Source organism: Terrapene carolina, unplaced genomic scaffold (genome assembly GCF_002925995.2).
Source record: "Terrapene carolina triunguis isolate 2854851 unplaced genomic scaffold, T_m_triunguis-2.0 Scaffold68, whole genome shotgun sequence".
NCBI classification, from domain to species: domain Eukaryota; kingdom Metazoa; phylum Chordata; order Testudines; family Emydidae; genus Terrapene; species Terrapene triunguis.
The window spans coordinates 9,388,992-9,409,937 of NW_020664419.1; the positions used below are offsets into that span (position 1 = coordinate 9,388,992).

Below are 20,946 nucleotides of genomic sequence, written 5' to 3' on the forward strand. Positions count from 1 at the left end.
TTTTTTTTTCTCTTTTAAACTAGCTGAAAAATTTTGCTCAAACTTAAAACCCAATCCTGCCATAAGGCAGAAACCACCCTCTGAAAACTTCAGCCCAAGAAATCAGTGCTTTAGACAAGCAACTAAAAATGGGGCTAGAATGGAAACACTTAACTACAGTGTGATGCTGGCAGGCCAGGTGCCAACTCTTGCCAAGGCTGCGGGCATTAGCGAAGAACTGACGAACTCATAGTTGGAGACCAGACCAGTTCACTTGTGTTAGTGTTGCTCAATAGGTATTGGTCTTAAGAATGTATTTAGTGTTTAGACTCTAATTCATGCAGCAATTTACAAACATTCTACAATCTTATTCATGATGTCTGTAGTCCATGCTATAAGGAAATATGTAAGTTTTGCTTTATAACTTTGAAAATGTCTGCTCTGAACTTATGAACTCAGATGGGAAGTGTATGGGGTTGGGTTTTTTCCCACGGTCCATCCAGAAGAAATAGCAAAATCAGATGGGCCCTCAAGGAACATCGTAGTACAAAGGATTGGTTAATGGCCCTGTCACACCTTGGAAATGCTGTGTGCAAGGAAGCTCATTCTTTAGGGACTTGAAAGCTGAATGAAGGCAATAAAACAAAGACCTAGGAAAATTGTCCTTCTCTTTGCTGTTTGAACTGTCACAGGGCCAGAGACCCCAAACTAAAGCCAGAGATCCCCAGGGGTCACCACTTGGGTCTGCCTTGAAAGATACCTTTGAGTTGACAGATTACTACAACTCAGTCACTCTTGGGAGTTAGATTGCAACTCACAGGTTAAAGCAAGCAAACATACAGTAAAGATTTATTAACTAGAAAAAATAAATGTTTTATTTAGATAGCTTATTATAGACTTGGCTACAGGTATTATCTTTGGTGTAAGATCTAGCATAGGTGCCGACTTCCCCTCTTTCCCGTGGGTACTTGGCCCCCACCCCCACTCCACCCCTTCCATGAGGCCCTGCCCCCATTCCAACTCCTTCCCCAAATCCCCGCCCTGGCCCCACCTCCTCCCCTGAGCATGCCATGTTCCCGCTCCTCCCCCTCCTTCCCAGAGCTTGCTAACGCTGCCAAACAGCTGTTTGGCAGTGTCTGGGCAGGAAGTGCTGGGAGGTAGGTGGAGGAGCAGGGACATGGCACACGAGGAGGAGGAAGTGAGGTGGGGTGGGGAGAGCTTGGCTGCCAGTGGGTGCAGAGCACCCACTAATTTTTCCCCATGGGTGCTCCAGCCCTGGTGTGAATTTTTTGGTGTAAGTTACCATTTATAACTAAGTCCAGCTTGCCTGGGTGGCAAGATAGACTGGAGAATATAAGGGGACTGTCTGTGACACCCTGGTAAGACTGTTGTAGTGATCCAGGAGTTTACGTTTGTTTCTGGCTTGGTGAAATCTAATTATAGAACATACCGCCAGTTTGGGGTGCCTGCCCTCTTTTTGACCGTCCACCCTGAGGTAGGTACTCATGGTTGTGAGCCACTCCAGACAGCGTGACATACAGCAGTTGCTGTCACTAGATCAATTCATGCAGTCTGTCAGGAGTACAGGTCAGGTTACACAATTAATGTGTGGTGTATGGGTGCCAGAACTGCAGTGCTTTGCTCATAACCATCTGGCTCTCAAGGAATGCATCAACATCACATACTTCTTGTGTTAGCAAAAACGACCGAAGATTTCTCTTGTATTTATTAGAAAACTTCCAGAGATTGTAGCTCAACCAATACCGACCAGGCTGGTTTACAAGTGGGCTTTTTGCTCTGAAGACCCAAAGATGTTCTTCGAAGCTGAAATGTAAAGCAGTGGAGGAGGAAGTTCTATTGGCTGCTTGGGATTATAAAGCTAATTGTGAGCCCTAAAGCATTTACCTTCACACCCACACGGTGGTGGTTTAAATTGCAGACCCACCCACACTGAGTGCTTAAGGCTTACTGCCAATCACCTAGTGCTTTTCATCTATAGACTATAGTGTTCTGCGAAGGTAGGTCAGCAGCATTGTCCCCATTTTAATGACTGGAGCACAGAGGCAAAGGCTTTGCCTGCACCAGGATTTTAGCCACCGGTATATCTGCACCAATGCACACTTTTGTCAAACACTTCTTTACCCCAGCACAGGTTGATCAGCACAGCTTACTCTGGTTTGGCACGAGTTACGTTGCCTTGGTGTAAACTGCGTTTCCTCTAGGGTTTTGCACCGGTAGAGCTACACGTGTCTGGCTTGTCAGGCCAGGCAACAAGCTAAAAGCAGAGATGGAAATGGAACTTGTATCTTGACTCCCTGCCTGGTTTCTCTTCCCGTCTCCTCCCCCCCCGCCCAGTTTGCAGCCAGCAGCTGCTAGCCATTCTCACGGTTACACACTGTATGAGAGAAGTGTAATCTAGAAAAGGAAGCAAACCGCCACTTGCCTCTCTCAGTCTGCAAAGTTGTTGGGAAATGTCTTTCCCTCACCTATTGTCTCGTAACACTCCTTACTAGTCACTATTTGTCATCCTTCTACTTGTGGAAAAGAGGGTGCTTCCCATGAGGTAGGAGTGTGAGAAGGGTTCAAGCATTGCTGCTCATAGAAGAGTTATTGGGATCTGGTTTGTCAAGAGCTGTGAATCAGAGAAGACTAAGTGACTTCTTGGATCATCCAGTCTATTTCCCCACTCATGCAGGATTATTCCCTACTGGACAAAACCTGCCTTGCTGGTCCCTCTACTGTCAGGAAGCATTTCCTTATATTTATTCTAAATTTCCCTAATTCTTTGTGTGTGGTTTTTTTTTTTTTTTTTTTTTATTATTCTCTAATTCCCCTTCATCCTTGTTATTAACAATTTGTAGATAGTTGGTTTATCAGGGATATCTGTCTCTGCACATCTCTGTACCCCAATCTTCTTGTTTTTCCCCCAACTCGATACAGTGTCCAAAACGACTATTTTGGAAGCCCAATATGACACGAAAAAGGGGCAGGTACTTAGCTCTTCTGAAAATCAGGCACTTTAGTCTGTCTTGCATCAGACACTCAAGCACTGAACGTTTGTGAAAACACAAGCTTATACTCTATAGTATCTATTCTCAACCAGAGCAAGTGAGACTTATTTTTTTTAATATGCTCTGCTAAAATAGGATATTACAGCAGTGGCTGTGTCATCCTTTGTTTTTAATAATTTTGTAGTTCTGTCAAAAAAGCAAAAACTTTCCAGTCAAGACTTATGCTCTATCAACCCATACTGCCTAAATATACTCATGGTGTTTATGTTGTAGCTATTTAGACTTTCCCCCCCCTTTCCCCCCTTAGGTTGGAAGTTTCTGATAAGATGGTAATTGTTAGGATCATGCTTTTTTCTTTAAAACAGGTGCTGCATTTGTGTTCTATTATTCAGTTAGCCAGTCTTTGCAAAATCCTATACAACTAGCATTTGTTGTCTTCACTTTAAGACTCTTTTCTCTAACTGTAGGATGATGAAAGTCTCCAATACCTAACCCATGAGGAGAAGGATGTTCTCCTGTTTTTTGAAGAAACCATTGATTCTTTAGAAGATGACTTGGAAGAACAGGTCCTACATGACAGCGGTATCCATGGTCACTCCCCAAGATCAACGGACGAAAATGCTTCCAGCCATTCAGAATCCGAAGAGATCATTGACTTGGTGCAATCAACCTCTGAGAACAGTGATCACAAGTGTACTCCGAACAGAGAAGTAGCAACAGGTAAAGTGTGACAGCTTCTAGTGTATGTACATTGAAGCAAATCTGTTGTTACTCAGGATACAGAAGTTCTAAGTCTTTTCAGTACTGACATACCTCTTGTTCTGAATTTGTTGAATCCTACTCTTAAAAAGCAGATTTTTCACCATGTCCCTCCCTGTTGTAGGGGAAGTTTGTGTGCCAGTACCACCAGAGGTGATGCATGGAGTGGGACATGCAGGGTCACGTCCCCCCCAGATTGCTTGGTCACATGGTGCAGCCTGGCCCTCCTTCCTGGGAGGCAGCTGAGCCAGCCGGAGAATCGGCTGGAAGCTGCAGGGAGGGGCCTCTCCTTTCTGGGAGGAGGGAGGGAGGGGGCGCGCTACATTCCGAGAGGGGGGACTCTTGAGGGGTGTGACTCGAGCTGTTCCGGGGTTGTGCCCCCTCCCACTCTCAGCAGGCACAGGTTGTCTCTGAGTACCACGCACGTGGCTTAGTAGCTCAACATTATTTGTTTCCTTAATTTAGTTGTTCGGATGCTGAATTATGACTATTGTTCCTCTCTTGTGTGCCCTCCCACCCACCCCCGTGTCCCCCCTGAAAAAAACAGGGCAGTAACAAAATAAGTGTAATGAAGTTGCTTCAATGAGCAGTAGGAGTGAAATACATGACAATGACTGTAACAAATATACTTGTTCATGCACCCGTTCCTTTATCCACCTCTAGCCCACACTTCTGTGGACAGCCATCTTGTGAATCGATGGTAGTGGAGCCACCATGGGGGCTTAGAGGAATGTGGCTTCACTGACCAAACCCCACCACATGGGTAGGTGGTGCCCATAGACAGTGGCCTCCTGATCCCTACACACAGCCAGTTTCCCCAGACTCTCTGCAGAAGAGGAGGACTTGCCCATTAGCAAATGCGCTACTTGGGTTTTAAACCTGTTTCTTTCCCCTCTGGTCACAGTAACCAAGAAAGGGCACAAACGCAAGAAATAGAGGAAAAGGAGAAGGCTGCTGAAACACTGCACATACATCTAGCAGATATGGGAATAATGGATTAGCAGAAGGAAGGATTGTATCAAACCCATCACAGGCAGTGTCTAGGTGGAGGCATTAGTTGCCGGAGGAGACATTAAGCTACTCAGGTTACAACTTCTTCTTCAAGTGAAAAGTTGGGGGTGAGGGGTGTTGTGGTGAGAGAGGCCAATACTAGTGAAAGGAAGCTTTGTGTTCTACTCTGTGCAAGGACCTAATGAGATTCCATTTGTTTTTTTTAAGTGTCCGAGGCTGCCAGGAGAACAGATGATCCTAAGCCAGAGGGCAATGAGCTGCCTGAGAAGATTCCACCTCCTGATGCTCCGCCAAGCCACCCTTCAGCTCCTCCATTGATAAGCGATGAGAAAGTTCTTGCTCCATGCCCCGTGCAGCACCCCAAGCTTCATCATGCCATCCCCACTCCACTTATCTTGGCTCAGAAAATGTCCGAGAAGCAAGATGAGACAAGGACATGCTCTCCCACTTCCCCCAAGGAGGGGAAGCCTGTGGAGTGGAGAAAAGCCCCAGTGCAGAACGGAGACTGTTTCCCAGCTCTTAAGCACCCTCTGCTGCCTGCACCCAAATCCTACCGGTTTCCAAGTAATATCAACATAACCAATGCAGGTGGGAAGGAATTCCACCAAACTATCTCTAAGGCAGCAGTCAATGTGCAGGTGCGCAAGGCCCAGGTGCTGGCCAACATGAATGGAGCAGCCTTTGGGACAGCTGAAATAGAAGAGAGGTGGCAGAAGAATGAGCTCTTGGTTCGCAGCAGAAGCTCCTCCTTAAGAGATCTAACTTCTGAGCAAACACGATACGACGCTCTGACAAAACTAGGCCTGGCGAAGGAAAGGCCAAGTCTGGTCCAACAATATCGTGCCCCAAACACACACAAGATACAGGACTTGCAGGAAGAACAGGGAGAGACTGTTTCTAATGGGTATCAAAATATCCACGCAACCTTAAAATGCGATCCCAGCCCTTTCCTTCCTATGGGCAAGACCGTGAAGATCAAACCAGACACAGCTCTCACCAGGGACAAGGTTGCTCGACAGAATGTTGCCAAAAGCTTTTATGACCATGGGCAGCCCGACTTAAATCTGGAGATGAGAAAGAGGTCAGGCTCACTGCCTAGACCTTCGGGATTTCGACCCCAGGGGATAACAGTACAGTTTTCCGGCCGAGGCTCAACAGAAGAAGCCAGGAAAGAGGCTCTTCGGAAACTGGGGCTGCTGAAAGAGACGATCTGAAAATCTGACAGGACCAACCTGACACCTGGGGGCAAGTGAATGGATTGGCTTTGTGTTGGAGCAGTCAAACAGGATCCGGTTTAAAAGGAAACTGGGAGAACAAGGGGCAGTTCTCTGCTCCTGCAACCCCAGGAGGTATTAAATATTGTACAATCGCAGGGACTTGCTGTCTTCACACCAAGAGTGGCACCCCAGTGGGTTCAACACTACATCCCACCAAGTTACCCGTCTGATGTTCAGTGACTTGTGCAGACTTTTTCTTTCTAACGTCCTGGCTGTAGCAGAGGGCATTGCATTAATGAAGTGTTCTGTGCAGTATTTTTTTTTATTATTGTATGTAGATGACAAATCAAATGGAGGATTTTCCTTATGTTGTACCATTCTGAAGCCAAAAACCAGATATATTATATTATATACACACACACACACACACACGGGGATCTAACTGAAGTCTTCAAGCTATCTCACAAAATTCCATGACTTTTCTTTCCTATGATATTGTATTACCTAGTTCTGCCCATATCGATACATAACAGGTGTTGGAATCTTCCTTCTCCTCACTCTGCCCAAAATCTCAGCTCAAGCATGTCTCTGACTTGTGCCTCCGTACAGAGGGTGGTTTCCCATTTGGCCTTCTCTCGGACATAGAGGCCCAGGCTTGGAGTGGGTATCTGCATTGCTCTGCCACTTAATTTGAACATCACCTCTCCTCCGCTAGATGCTCAAGAAGCAACTGCTTAGATCTACTGGGTGTACAGTGACAGGCACCAGCTAGCTCTCAAGGATACATGCAGTGTGTTCATAGTGTTCCTCTGACAACCAAAGAGTAACTTGACAATCAGGAAGCTAAACCTTTATATACCAGAAATGATGACCAGAGAAGCCATAGGAACAAGTTAACTTTGTACCCAGAGTCAGAGCCTTCTGTTTAATGTCTTATTTTAAACAAGAGTTCAGTGGAGGAAACCTCATTGCTCTGAAACAGTAGTTCTACTCCACTGAGCAGCTGTGGCTCAGTGCTGTTATTTTTATTAACTGATAACTTTTTTTTTTTTTCTGAGTCTTTCCTATGCTCATCCCTATACTGTGTTGAGAGCCCTAATAATTCCCAATTCAGAGATGTACCTTTCTTGGCAAAAATCAGCCTATCCTGCTAATGCACCACCAAAGTTATAACCAGAATCCTTGTACATTAAACAGAATTAAAGGCACTTGTATTTACCAACACATGGAGACTTCCAAAACTCTGTCCAGTTGCCAATTTCCTGTGCCCAGCAGACAGAGTTTAAAGGCGGTGTGAAAATTATTTATTTATTTTTTTAAATGTTAGAAGAGATTTATGTCCCATATGGCAAAGTTACTCTTCCTAAACAAAATACCAGTAACTCATTTTCTCCTTCCATACGTATTCCAAACTAGCTTCTATTCTTAATGATAAAGTATCTGACTCTATTTACTCATCTTTATTTTTGTACATTTGTAAGAGGCCCAAAATGTTTAATTTCTCCTAAAGGAGAAGATAAACCCAGTCAGAGTCAATCAATCAATCAATCTCTCTCTCTCTCTCTCTCTCTCTCTCTCTCTCTCTCTCTTTTATGTAGCTTGTAGCATTTTTTTCCTTTCCTTTTTTAAATGGCTGAGTTATAAATCTTGGAAAATAAGAGGAGTGGGTACAGTAGAGACTAACACACCCTCTATTATAAAAGTTCTGACAACTGTGATAAATATCTTTCTGTATTTCCTTGATAGAAAGTGTTGCTTAAAACTTTCTGAGTAGAATTTATAAATGAAGCTTTTGAAGGAAAATCTTTTCATAATTGTTTACCTGCCTCATAAGTTATAAAATCTTTTTTTAAAATAGTATTTAATCAGTTTTTATAATTGATTGCATATGTTATGGAATCTGGCTAGTTTTATTATTTAAATGAGGGATTATTTCTTCAGACTTTTAATACTTTGATTTGAAAGATCATGTTCCCTGTTGTAACAGATGTATGTAAGTAATTTTGAAATAGACTGACTATTCTTCAAGCAAGCAAAGCACTTAGGCATGTGCTTAGTTCAATACGTGACTAGATCCACTGAAGCAAATGAGACTACTTACATGCTGAACTTTCAGCATGTATTTAAGTGCTTTGCGGGATCTGAGAATCTGGTCCCAATTCAGGACTGTATTTAAGCATGTGCTTGGGACTTAAGTGCTGTCCTGAATATGAGCCTAAGTGAGGGTAATGCATTAAACCTATAATCTTAACCATTTTTTATTACAAATACTTATTTTTCTAGAAGCAAATCAAATTTAAGTGTTCCACAGTTTTTATGCATCAAACTTTTGAGTCCTAGTAAAGAAACACTACAAATGCCAAACCTGTATAAACCATCTTCACATTTTATCACGTTTCTCTCAACAGTAACAAGTATTGATCTTGTGCTTACATTTTTTTTTTTTTTTTTTTTTTTACAGGTGAGATCACCCTCTTAACAATTTTAAAAAGCATTTTGTTTTATCCAAGTATTTCTTTGAGTGAAGCTGAATTTCAGTAGATTAGTAAAATCATAACATTTAAAAGTGGATAAAGTTTTTTAATATCTTGAAGGTATAAGAGATTGCAAAATCTTGAGTGTTACCTTGCCCTTTCATTCTTCAATTAGGGTTGAATCCTCAGCTGGTGGGAATTGGCATAATTCTAAAAATACACCAGCTGAGGGTGTGTGGGCCAGTGTATTTATTTTGGTATGCTAACATACCCATTACCCCATTGATAAAACCTTTCCAGTGTGCCTAAAACTGTAGAAAGTAAAGCCATGTACTATATGTGAAGTTGTTATAGCTGCTAATGAAATAGTTTGCATTAATATACAAGTTATGTTGTGTATCATGTTACTGTGTATGTAAATGTTGGGGTTTTATTTTAAGGTGGTGGTTTTGTCTTACATAACTATCTTCTCTGAAAACCATAATGAATCAGCTGATTAAACTAACTAGGATAAAACCCAATGACCAGTAGTGGATGGAAAGTGGAGGTTTTTTTTCTTACAAACTCTTTATCATCCAGCAGCACCTGACTCCTTTCTTTCTAAGATGAAATGACTGAGGCCATGCCTATCCTACAGGGGCTACAATGTCACAGCTCCAGCTCTGCCGCCTGTGCTGAAGATGCATCGTAAAGCAATGGAAGGGGTTTCTCTGTCACTGAAGTTAATCCACCTCTCCATGGGGTGGTAGTTAGGTTGACAGAGGAATTCTTCTGTTGACTTAGCTGTAACTACCACAGGGGTAAGGAGCTAGGTTGATCTAAATTTTAAGTGCAGAGGGGGACACGTGAAGGGGCCTCCAGGGTCATGTGCTCCCCCACCCCCAGATTTGCTGCTTGGCTTGTACTGAGCATGGGGTTGAAGCCAGCTGCCCTCATTCCGCAACCCCACAATCAGCAGGCCTGGGTCGTCTCCTTAAACTTCTGACTTGAATTAAGCCTTCCCTGTCTCATCCCAATTCTAGTGCTCAGAGATCCACAAATGTAAAGAAAACAATGCTGTGCATTCAAAATCTAGCACTCATTTCGTAAGGAGATATTGGCATCCTTGCCTTTGGGGTAATATCCTTTGGGCCAGACCAGCACCCTTTGTGTATTGCAATGAGCAAGCAGAAGTCCTTGCCTTTCCCCACCACTTTGCTATTGTAATAACTTCCTAAAGAGGGGCGTTAATACTATTTCCTGTATAAACTCCACGCAACATCTCCATGTCTGCAGGGTTGTGCTGCCTGTATTGTAGGAAGTAAGCATAACCCTGGAGGCGTACACCTAGAAGAGGGCATCTTCATTTTTTCTCCTCATGCAGGACAGAGTTCCTGTACAGAAGATTTGTCCAGTAATATGCTTCTCTTCCCTTTCACTTGGATCTCAATAAATGCAGGAATGAGAATTTTCTGACAGGAAAACTTTAAAGTTGCATGTCCAGCCCAGGTTAGAGTCTGTGTGGTCGCATAAAAGGGTTAAACTCAACTTCTTTAAAAAATGAGGTTCTATTTGTGTTATAGCTTAAAGCTGAAGCTTTCATTTGAAATTGCTTTTCAGATTGATGCTGTAGCCAAGAAGGTCAAATATGGGTGCCTAAAGTGAGGCCCCCAACTCCATGTTTAGATGCCTAAATCAGTTGTTTCATTTGCACAGGTGCCATGCATCTGCCACTCACATAGGGTGACCGGAGAGCAAGTGTGAAAAATTGGGATAGGAGGTGGGGGGTAATAGAAGCCTATACAAGACAAAGCCCCAACTATCGGGACTGTCCCTATAAAATTGGGACATCTGGTCACCCTACGCTCACATTAAAGCTTGTGGGAACTGCTGGTTTACAGTACGACTGAAAATCAGGCCACTTGGATGCTTCAGTCTATGCAGAGTGGCTGATGTATTTATTTTGTCGGTGACATTTTAATTTTATGGTTATAGGGACCTATTGAAAACCCAGGCTAGGTGCCAAGTGTCTGTGTTAAAGGGGCTAATCCTTCGGGTGTGTTCATGCTAGAAACGCTACAGTGGCACAGCTGCAGCTGTGCTGCTGTACTGTAGGCCCTCACTGCAGCGATGGAAGGGGTTCTTCTGGCACTGCAGTAAATCCACCTCTCCAAGAGGCAGTAGCTAGGTCGACAGAGTTCTTCCGTCAGCCTAGCAGTCTCCACAGTGGGGCTTAGTTTGGCTTAACTGTGTCTCTCAGGGTGTGAATTTTTCAAACCCCTGAGCAAGGGAACTAGGTTGACTTAACTTTTAAGATGTAAACCTGGCCTCACCTATGCTTTAAGGCCTGGCCTGCACACAGACTTTGTACAGGTATAACTATTTTGATTAGGGGTGTAGGGGTTTTTTTTTCTTCTTTTTCTCCTTTAAAGTTACACTGGTACAACGCCTAGAGTGGATGGGGGCCGGCCCACAACTCAAATGACACCCCCTTGCTTGGGCCAAAACTTTGGAAGGTCTCAAATCTGCCTTCTTCCTGTTCTTCGCCTCTCATTGTACTGTTCTGCTACCTACCCCAATAAAGGAGAACTAACAACTTAAAATGCCTTGTTCAAAAATTTTTAAATAACACTTAACTTTCAAATGCCTGAACAGCAAATGTAACTTTTCTTGTCTGCATAGTAAACACTGGCATTTTTATCTGTTTGATTATTCAAAAGTGGTGCTTTCCATGCCTTCTTGGTTGCAAAGATTTGAACTGCTTCCTGCTGAAGGTCCACAGTCTGGGCTCTATTGAGATGGTTGCAAGGCCTACCAGCCTCTCCTGTGTCATGGTGGAGCGTAGATGTGTTTTAACTTCAGCTTGGAGAAGCTGCGTTCTCCACTGGCAACTGTTCCAGGACGTGTTAGAAGTATGGCAGAGCAACAAAAGCATTTGGAAAGAGGGTGGTCATCTTATTTGTGCTACATATATTCCAGAACAGCTTTTGGAGTTGATCCTGCTGAAATGTATCTTGAAAGGGCTTTCAGTTCATCACCTAAATCACTCACATCAATATCGCGCATGTCATCATGTGTCAACACTGTCTCTAGTGCCCTACATTGCTGGTGTAGGTCTTCAGGTATAGTGAAGAGTTTTGGAATATCATACAACATCCCAAATATAATACTGTGATCCTTGAGCTGCATGAAACTTTCAACTGACTGTATTGCACAATCTAGCACCTGGTTAAAGAATTTGACTTTGAATTGTTGTTTAGGGTCTCTCATGGGATTATCCCCTTGCTCGTAATCAAAATGTCGTCATCTTCGGTGGCTCTTGTATTCTTGAATGGGTGGGAAAATAGCTTCAGGGTGAAGTTCCTCTGCCAACTTCTGTGCACTCTTCAGAATGTTTTGAAATCCCTCATCTGACCGGTAAGACTTTGCTTTGTCCAGTTGTTCCATTGCTCCAGACATAGCGAGATCAACACCTTGAGTCTCTTGCTTACAACATTTATTTCAAACAGTATGTCATGCCACAACACTAAGCCACACGGAAATTTGAAGTTATGTATGTTTCTGGTGATTCCATTTCCCTCTGCCACTGCTCTCCCATGAACAGTTCCTGTCATAGCATTATCCTCCATAATGGTAACTGTGGCATCATCTATCTTCCCAGTTTGATGTTTGTTAGGCTTTATTACCTCCCTTCAACTTTCCCATTGTGTGGCACTCAGTGGTTTTAGTGTCAGAGAGGATGTTCCCAGCTGTTGCTTCAAAATTTGCCATCGATGAGTTGATGCAGAGAAAAATACATAGAAGCTTTGAATTACATTTAAAAATTCAGCAGCCTCACTAGAAGCTGATGCTGCATCACTGACCACCAAGCTCAATGAATGAGAACTGCATGGGACAAAAAAATCTCGAGGGTTTAACTCTCTCAGATCCGTGTCTGCACTCCTCTCTTCTTTCCTCTCATGTTGGCACCATTATCATAGCCCTGACCTCTCATGTCAGCTATCACAATTCCCGTATCTTCCAGCTTTTGAAGAAGCACATGTCATACCATCACCAATGTAATATCATCAATGTCAATAAATTCTAGAAAATGCTCTGACAGTCACCACTGCAGGGACACTTTCACTAGCTTCTGTTGTTACAAAATGCACCATTAAAGTCATTTGTTCCGTATGGCTGATGTCAGGTGTGCAGTCCAGAATAACAGTGTAATATCTTGCTGACTTCAGATCTGCCACAATCTTTTGTTTGACTTTTGTTGCCAGTAACTGTATGATCTCATTTTGAATTGTTTTTCCAAGGTAGTGGTGTGTGTACATTTCTTGGGTGGTGACTCTTCTTAGATGCTCCTGAAGTACAGCATCAAACTCCGCCGTCAGCTCCACAGTTTTAAGGAAGCTTCCATTGTTTGGCACATACAGCTGATCTGAAGTGCCACGCAGTGCTAGGTTTTGGGTAACAAGCATTCTCACAATGGCAATGAGCCTTTTCAGAACATTTTGCCAGTAAAGAGACTCTCACGCAATCTTCTCTTGATGCTGATCATCTATGGTGGCCTTTAACCTTAGTCTCAGCTCAAGCTCTTGGGGGGAGGGATAGCTCAGTGGTTTGAGCATTGGCCTGCTAAACCCAGGGTTGTGAGTTCAATCCTTAAGGGGGCCATTTAGGGATCTGGGACAAAAATCTGTATGGGGATTGGTCCTGCTTTGAGCAGGGGGTTGGACTAGATGACCTCCTGAGGTCCCTTCCACCCCTGATATTCTATTATTCTTTCCACCTACGGAATGCTCTCTGGTGACTTGCTGCCTTTTTATGGCATGCCAGATTTTTCCAATCCTTTGTTCCTGTAGAACCCAGTGTGGCTGGAACATTAGACTGGAAGAGTTTGCAACAAAAATAGCATACCGCATTCTGGGTTTTTGAGTACATAAACCATGGCCTCTCCACTTTGTCACTGTTGGGGATTTCACGCCAGTAATGTGTTGGATGGAAACTTCTATTTTCCTTGTCTTTGGGGAACACGAAGTTTTTCACTTGCTATAGCCCATGCCGTACAAGGAAGTCCCTCAGCCTAACTGGCTCCTGCTACTTCAGTTGACTGCCTGTTCTCCTCAAGTGCATTCAGGGAAGCAGCAGGAAACAGGAAGCTCCCTGAGAAGCTGGTGTTAATCAATCCAGGCTCCTGGGGCTGCTAGAGAGGTACATAAGAGGCTCCTCCTCTTCTCTCTCCCTGCAGCTCCTGCTGCTTTCTCTTATTCCCTCTCACCTTTTCTCCTGCCTGCCTGTTATGTCTCTTGTGCCCTCCTTCCTCCAGCACAGCACTCCACCATGTCTGTGCAGCTAGAGCAGAGAGAATACATATGTACCAGCAGCAGACACCATTTTGTACACTCTGGGTCTGAGGGGTGCTCTCCCACAGTCTGGCACCTGAGGCGGCTGTCTCAGTTCACCTCATGGTGAGGCCAGCCCTGGAGTGATACAATTATACTAGTATAAAAATGCCTACGCAGTATAGCTGCTTCCTCTTCCTGTGTGGGAATAAACTTTTGTATGTTGACAAGGCTTAAGTCCCCTCTTTATGCTCCAGCAACATAAGGGGGGTTTACCGCTGGTATCAGTTTAACTCAGGCTATGTCTACACTAGAAACACTACAGTGGCATGGATGCAGCTGTGAGATGTATTTAACTGCTGTGTTTGGGTTCTAGAGGCTGATGAAGCATGAATGAAGGCATCATTTTTTCACAGTAGACTGTCACTTTATGACCAGTTTATTTAAACTTTATTTTGCCCAAACCGTTAACATTTTACTTGAACCATTTTAAATCAGAACTTTATTGTAAGGGTGAGTATTAGCCTGTCTCAGTGTTAATTCTCTTACCCCACCTCCCTTTCCCAGCACAGTTGCACTGTATCTAATTCACTATGGTCACAGGCTGTTGGTGACAGCAGCAGCTCAGAGTGCTGTGGGCACTGAAAGTTGATAAAGATTCCTACCTTAATTTTCAGCTGAGAGTGTCATTATAGCCTGAAATTTCAGGTGCACAGATGAAATTTACTGTTATGAGCTGGGTGAAAGCTTGTTGGGGTTGAGTTAAAACCTTGCTCAAATTGAGAAGTGAACATGCCCTTCATTTAAAATAGTCAAATGGATGCACCCGTATGCTCATCTGAGCGCACAGAGTTTAGTAGAGCCTGCCCAGAAACTAGGACCAAGTGGGCAGGGGGCTGCCACAGGGGAGTGTGTGGGGGGTGTTCTTTCTCACAAACACACCCAGAGTAAGTGGCAGAGGCAAGAAAGCAAAGCAGTAGCCTTTGAGCACAGTGTGACCCTGGGAAAGCTAGAGAGCGAGGCTTGGGCTGTTAGTTTTAACTGCTTATTTTCTTCTCGGTTCCTCGTGTGTTTAGATGAGCAGCACTTTACAAGGTTGCCAACCCTTCAGGATTGTCTTGGAGTCTCTAGGCATGAAAGATTAATCTTTAATTAAAGATTGTCATGTGATGAAATCTCCAGGAATACATCTAACCAAAATTGGTGACCCTGCCAACAAGCTGGCATCCAAGTTATGCTGCATACCAGATTCCATCTATTTCTACTTACAAGTGAAACATCCCTCAGGCCCTGAAATTTGACTAGTTGCTTGGGTCAAAAAGGGCAACAATACTGAGTATCTGCCATAAAAAATTAAATCACACTACCAGCTGTGCTACTTTCGCTATCCCATGTCAACTCTTCCCTCCCCCACCTTCCCAAAAGAGAAAGCTTAAAGAAATAAATTTAATCACATTTGCTTCTTTCTAGCAAAGCAATTATCAGGCCATAGGGAAAAAGTGACTTTTTCATTTAAGGTAGAAAAAAATCAAGGGCATGATAAAAGCAGCAAAGAGTACTGTGGCACCTTATACCTACTGGGCATGATAGATACTGAGAAAAGCAAACAGCAACAATCTGTGGGACTAGCTTGCTTCCTCATCCCCAGCAGCCACATACACCTCTACCCCGCTATAACGCTGTCCTCGGGAGCCAAAAAATATTACTGCATTATAAGTGAAACTGCGTTATATCGAATTTGCTTTGATCCGCCGGAGTGCGCAGCTCCGCCCCGCCGGAGTGCTGCTTTACCGCGTTATATCCGAATTCATGTTATATCGGGTCGCGTTATATCGGGGTAGAGGTGTATTAAGGAAATTATGAGCGGGACAGTCAGCTGTAGCAACTAGCAGAGCCCCACTGCACGCCAGTGGACTTATGTTTCTTTGTAATAACTGCCTAGAGTAATTTTGAGCGCTACAATCTTTAAATCAGTATGAGCCAAATGATCTTCCTCATTGGACTGAGTGTTCATGGCTGGCTTCCACCCCAGTCGTCATTTCAAACACACCCTAGCATAGTAAAGAAATGCAGCGAGAAAGCAGTGCATTATAGCCATAATAAGGATTTCAGCAGTGCCATGTACTTACGCTCCTACACTGTCCCACTTTGCTTGTTGAATTTATAGTGTAAGCAATGCCAGACAAGAGCCTGCATTTATTGTGGGGGGAGGGGAGGGGTACCATGAAGAGTCATGCACAGTGATGATATCGGATAATGGCTCTAATTCCCATTGGCCACAGGGTGCAGGATAAACTATTGCCTTCAATGAAAGGTGGCTTAGGCCCTCAATTAACGGAAGCAGTGAAGGATGGGAACAACACAGGTGGTTATCAGACCCATTTTACCAACCAAGCAGGGGTGGCGAGTTATATTCAGGGTACAGGGGCCCCTGTGGGGCCGGGTCTCTCCCCTGGCCCACCTGCTGCCTTGCGTGCCTCCCCCGGAATGTCTCTGCCTAGGCCCAGGGCAGCGGGTGGCTGCCCTGCCGCTCCACGCTGCACTCCCTCGCCAGCCGCTGCTAGCTACAAAAGGGAGCGGCTGAGGTGTTTGGGTGGAGGGTCAGAGGAGTGAGTGACTGCAGCAGCTCAGGGAGCCCCAGGTGGCTGTTCAGCCTGATTTGGGCTTTTTCTTTCCCTTCCTCTCCTCTGCATTTCTTTTGCTAGTTTCCCTTCTTTGTGGCTGTAGCCAGGGCACTCTGACCCCTTCCCGCCCCGCCACTTCCTCCTCTGACCCCCTTCCACTGAGCCAGCTTCTTTCCCCTCTGGCTCCCTGGGTGCAGTGTACCCTCCTGCTGCCCCATGGCCAGCAGGACTTCTCCCTGTACCTCCTGCACGTGAGCAGCTCCTTTCAGGGCTTCCCCCAGGTGCAGCGTGAAGTCTCTCCCCCCCCCACCCCATAATCCCTCTCCAGAGTTGAGGGTGGGGAAAAGTTTGTTGCGTGTTGGTTTTTCCCTCTGAACTCTTGTCGCTCTTGTTTTTGAATGAGGATTTCTTGCTCTGGGGAGTATAACCCCTTGGAACTGAGAGGGGCCCTAGGAGCACGTGCAGTGACAGGGGGGAGAGGGCTGGGGGGGGGGGGGGGGGGGCGCCCTCCCCTCTAGCCCCAGCACTGGGGCAGCCTGGCCCTGGGGCAGCCTGCCTGAACCCCAAACTCTTCATCCCTGACCCCACTCCAGAACCCACACCCCTAGCCAGAGCCCTCCCTCCGTCCCAACCATCTGCCCCAGCCCTGAGCCCCCTCCTGAACCCCCTCATCCCCGGCCCGACCCTGCAGCCCTCATCCCCACACCCGAGCCCCCTCCCATACCCCAGAGCCCGAGCCCCCATTCCCCCCACCCCACCCCCCACATTGTGCAATACAGGGAACCTGTTAAACGCTTACTGTTTCCAGTCCATTTTTACATGATTAAAAAATATATATACCTCTACCCCGATATAACGCTGTCCTCGGGAGCCAAAAAAATCTTACCGCATTATAGGTGAAACCATGTTATATCCAACTTGCTTTGATCTGCCAGCATGTGCAGCCCCCCCTCCGCCCCCAGAGCACTGCTTTACCGCGTTATATCCAAATTTGTGTTATAGCGGGGTCGCATTATATCGGGGTAGAGGTGTATATCAGCTTACAAGGTAGGGTGATGGGGAGGGGACTTGGACCCGCTCTGGGCACCACCAAAAATTATACAAACCTGCCACTCCTGCAACCAAGGACTATTCCCTGCACTCTTTTTAGTAATGTATGCAGAGGCAGATTAAGATTTATTGGGGCCCTGGGCACAAAGAACATTTGGGCCCCCAAACCCCTCTTACCATGGGGCCCTGCCCCCCCTCTCCTTCCCTTCCCCGCAGGACCTGCCCCCTGGCCCAACCAGCAGCTGGGCCATGGTAAGAGCCACCCAGGGAGCCTGGGCCACTGTGGGTAGCCCCAGACCCATAGGTGTAGTTTCATGGCTATATTTGGCGGGGGGAGGGGGAGGTAGCATGACTGGGCAGGCCTGTACGCACACAGATGCATGTGCTGGAGCCAGTTCCCCTGGCTCTCTCCCCCTGCCTGGAGTGGTACCTGAGCTGCTGGTGTTGTGGGGAGGGGATGGGCTGGCTTAGAGCGGCCACCGTGACCCGCCGGAGTGGGACGAGCCCTGAGCTGGCCCATAGCAAGGCTCCCCGCGGTGCAGGCTCTGCTGGACGGTGTCCCAGCTCCCACAACTGCCCAGCACCTGCGCTACCTGCCCGTGGTGGCTCTGCACGAGCCCTGGCCTTACCCAGGCAAAGGGGCTGGGGCCGGGGCCGGGGCCTGGGCCAGGCGCAGACATGGTTTGGGGGTTGTTGACACAGTCACCATGGAGACCAGCCCCGCTCCTCCTCCCAGGACCCCGCCACTGCCATAGCTGCCCTGCAGCTGCTTGAAAAAGAGCAGTCTCCTCCCCCCAACTACACCTATGCACGGAGCCTCCACCAGCCCTGGGCAGCGTGCCCCGGGGGGGAGGGGAACACGTGCAGGGGCTGATCTTGGGCATCCCAGCCCCCGCACCTAGGGGGAGGATCTGGGGCTCCCCACAGTGGCCCAGACTCTCTGAGTGGCTTTTACCACAGCCCGGCTCCAGCTTCCCACCTGGCCAGCGGGGCAGGGCCCCGGGGTGGGGGTCAAGGAGGAGCAAGGAGCAGGGCTACAGTTCCCACACCGGTGGCCCTCCACTTCTATCCAGGTTCCAGTGCTCCTGCAGGGGGACCCCAAATTAACGAGGACCCTGGGCACGGCCCCATGGGCCCGTGCGTTAATCTGCCACTGAATGTATGCAGATTAGTTTGTAATGTCTCAAGCAAGGGGGTTCACATGAATGTTATGCAGTTAATATAGAACGTATATGGAACAAAACCTTTGAACAGTGCGACCGTGACACTCCTTTGCAGACTGCATTGTATAATGTACTGACAAAGCGTATGACTCAATTTCACACACACTAAGTGTATTGTTTGACCACACTGGGGCTTAATCAGCATCCTTTGAAAGGTTTTATTCCCACCATACCCTATAAATAGTATCAAGATGATAGATTTGATTATGAGCGAGAGAACAGCCCAGTACAGAAATCATGCATACCATGAAAGAACGTGGCAGGCAGGAAACTAATCTGTCACTAATTTTATTCTCTCTCATTCTGCTCCTGCAATGAGTTCGCTACAGGATGCATCTCCAACTGGGCCCCATTAATTTTAATGGACTCTGCACCTCAGTGTGTCGACCTGCACAGAACTCATTACTGGATCAGGGGCTCTAAACACCACAAATGCTTATAGTGCTGTACACAAATGACCTTAGATATGACCCCAGCCTCAGGTGAGCCTGGTAAAACAGAGCAGGAATAAGTTTTAATGTTCTTAACTGCCTATACGATTGTTGTACACACATGAAGTCCCTCAGTACTGGTGACCGAGAAAGCCAGATACACTGGGGTCTTCCTATCTTAACAACACACAGCTTCTTTCTACACTGAGAATTGCCCTCACTCGCCCTCTAGGAGGAATGAAATGCAGAAGATATTTTCAACACAACTGTCTGATGCTCTCTGATGCTAGAAGCACAAACAGCATGACTGTAATTTGCAGCGCTCCTAGATTAACTGGAAACGTTTCATAACTGAATTCACCCAGGTGGAAATTGCAAAACACATTCCTTGGCTGTCTCGTTAAAGTCATTGTTATTCTTGGCAGAAAAAGAACAAGGCTATCATGGAAAGTACGCTAGCCCGGATCAAACAGTAGCAAGCATCAGAAGCACTAAAGAACTGCTTTGAGCCATTGCTCATGCCCTGTCCCGGAGACATCTACAAAACAAAGCCTTTAGTTTCGGAATCCTCAAGTATATTTCATGCTGCAACAACACTCACTGCTTGCTAACACCTTTTGTTTTTCATGACGTATAGCCTAGCCCCATACGTGTGGTTTGGTGCTGTACATAATGGCTTATAAAAGAAGGGATAGGTTGGTAGGGGATGTAAAATTGTGGGACAAGTTCAGCAAAGCGTCTACATTGATGTAACTTAACGTTTTCTGCCCGACCCAAATGTGTATATTACAATACCTTAGACTCACTCCCTCTTAGCAATGTGTATCTTACAGCCTCACCTTACCCATTAACTCTGAATTTGGTACACGTTGTCTGTGCTGGGATTCTAGTCCTGGCTGCAGCTGCATTAGCGCCAACCATTAGCATAGGCTCTGTTTACACTGGTACAGCACTATTGGCACCAGTCCAGCTTACCCTGTTTGAAACCGCATAACTCATGATGCACAGATATAAATCTTGTCTGTGCTAGAAGGTTGCAATGGTGCAACTACACTGGTGACTAAACATCCAGTGTAGACAAGGCCTTATAGTGGTAAGGAGTCTAAGACTACGTCTACACTACAGAGCCTATGTTGGCATAGCCCCTTAGTGTAGACGCTGCATACGTCAACAAAAGGAGGTAGTATTCTGCCAGTGTAGTAATACCCCCTGTCCATGTGATGGTAGCTATGTCAAAAGAAGCTCTCTTTCTACAGCTGGGGGGTTTGTTGGCATAGCTATATCACTAGGAAATGTGGGTTGCTTCACACCGCTGACTGACATAGCAATTAGTTCTAAGTGTAGACCAGGCCTAAATTGATGAGCCTCAGACAGGAGAAAGGACTACAGCAAGGAAGTGTATATTAAAGGTGCTCCTGCCATAATGTCCACCTTCTTAGTATGTAACTTACACCTGTTTAAACATTAGACAGACTTACTAAGGGCTTGTCGAGCTAGTGTTTGTATAATTTCATACTGGTATAGCTTATTCCTCCACTCTCCAGGGTGTTCTAATTTAACTATTTTGGTTAAAAAAAAGTCTGAGTGCAGGAGATTTACATTTCCTCACACATCCCCTGTGAATTTGGCCCTTTGTTTAATACTCTTGACAAAGCCTCATTTTTAAAGCATTTCCTACACTACGATTAGTTATAGGTTCTAGTGTGTTTTCATCACAGAACTGGCTCCCAATAGGAATATTTTCTCCCTCTTTCCCTGGTATAAGGCAGGTCTCTGAGGGATTCAGACCCAGGCCCTGCCAAAGGGAACACCACCTCATCTTTCATGTGCGTGCCCTCTTGGAATTTGTAAAGCATTT

General features: G+C 45.7%; 1 protein-coding gene and 1 long non-coding RNA gene across 2 annotated transcripts in view; both read left to right on the forward strand.

Annotated features, from left to right (window-relative positions):
* Positions 1-7,505, forward strand: part of PROSER2 (proline and serine rich 2) — a 15,267-nt gene extending 7,762 nt beyond the window's left edge. Inside the window, exons 2-3 of the mRNA XM_026648633.2 lie at positions 3,458-3,710; positions 4,968-7,505. Of these exons, the coding sequence (XP_026504418.1) occupies positions 3,458-3,710; positions 4,968-5,974 (1,260 nt within the window). The 3' untranslated portion in view covers positions 5,975-7,505. The remainder of the gene's footprint in view (positions 1-3,457; positions 3,711-4,967) is intronic.
* A 30-nt stretch (positions 7,506-7,535) lies between these two features.
* On the forward strand, positions 7,536-20,497 carry LOC115271174. Its single transcript, XR_003899776.1, has 3 exons — positions 7,536-8,819; positions 14,180-14,182; positions 20,486-20,497. It is a non-coding gene; the product is annotated as an uncharacterized LOC115271174 (long non-coding RNA).
* The last annotated feature ends 449 nt before the right edge of the window (positions 20,498-20,946 follow it).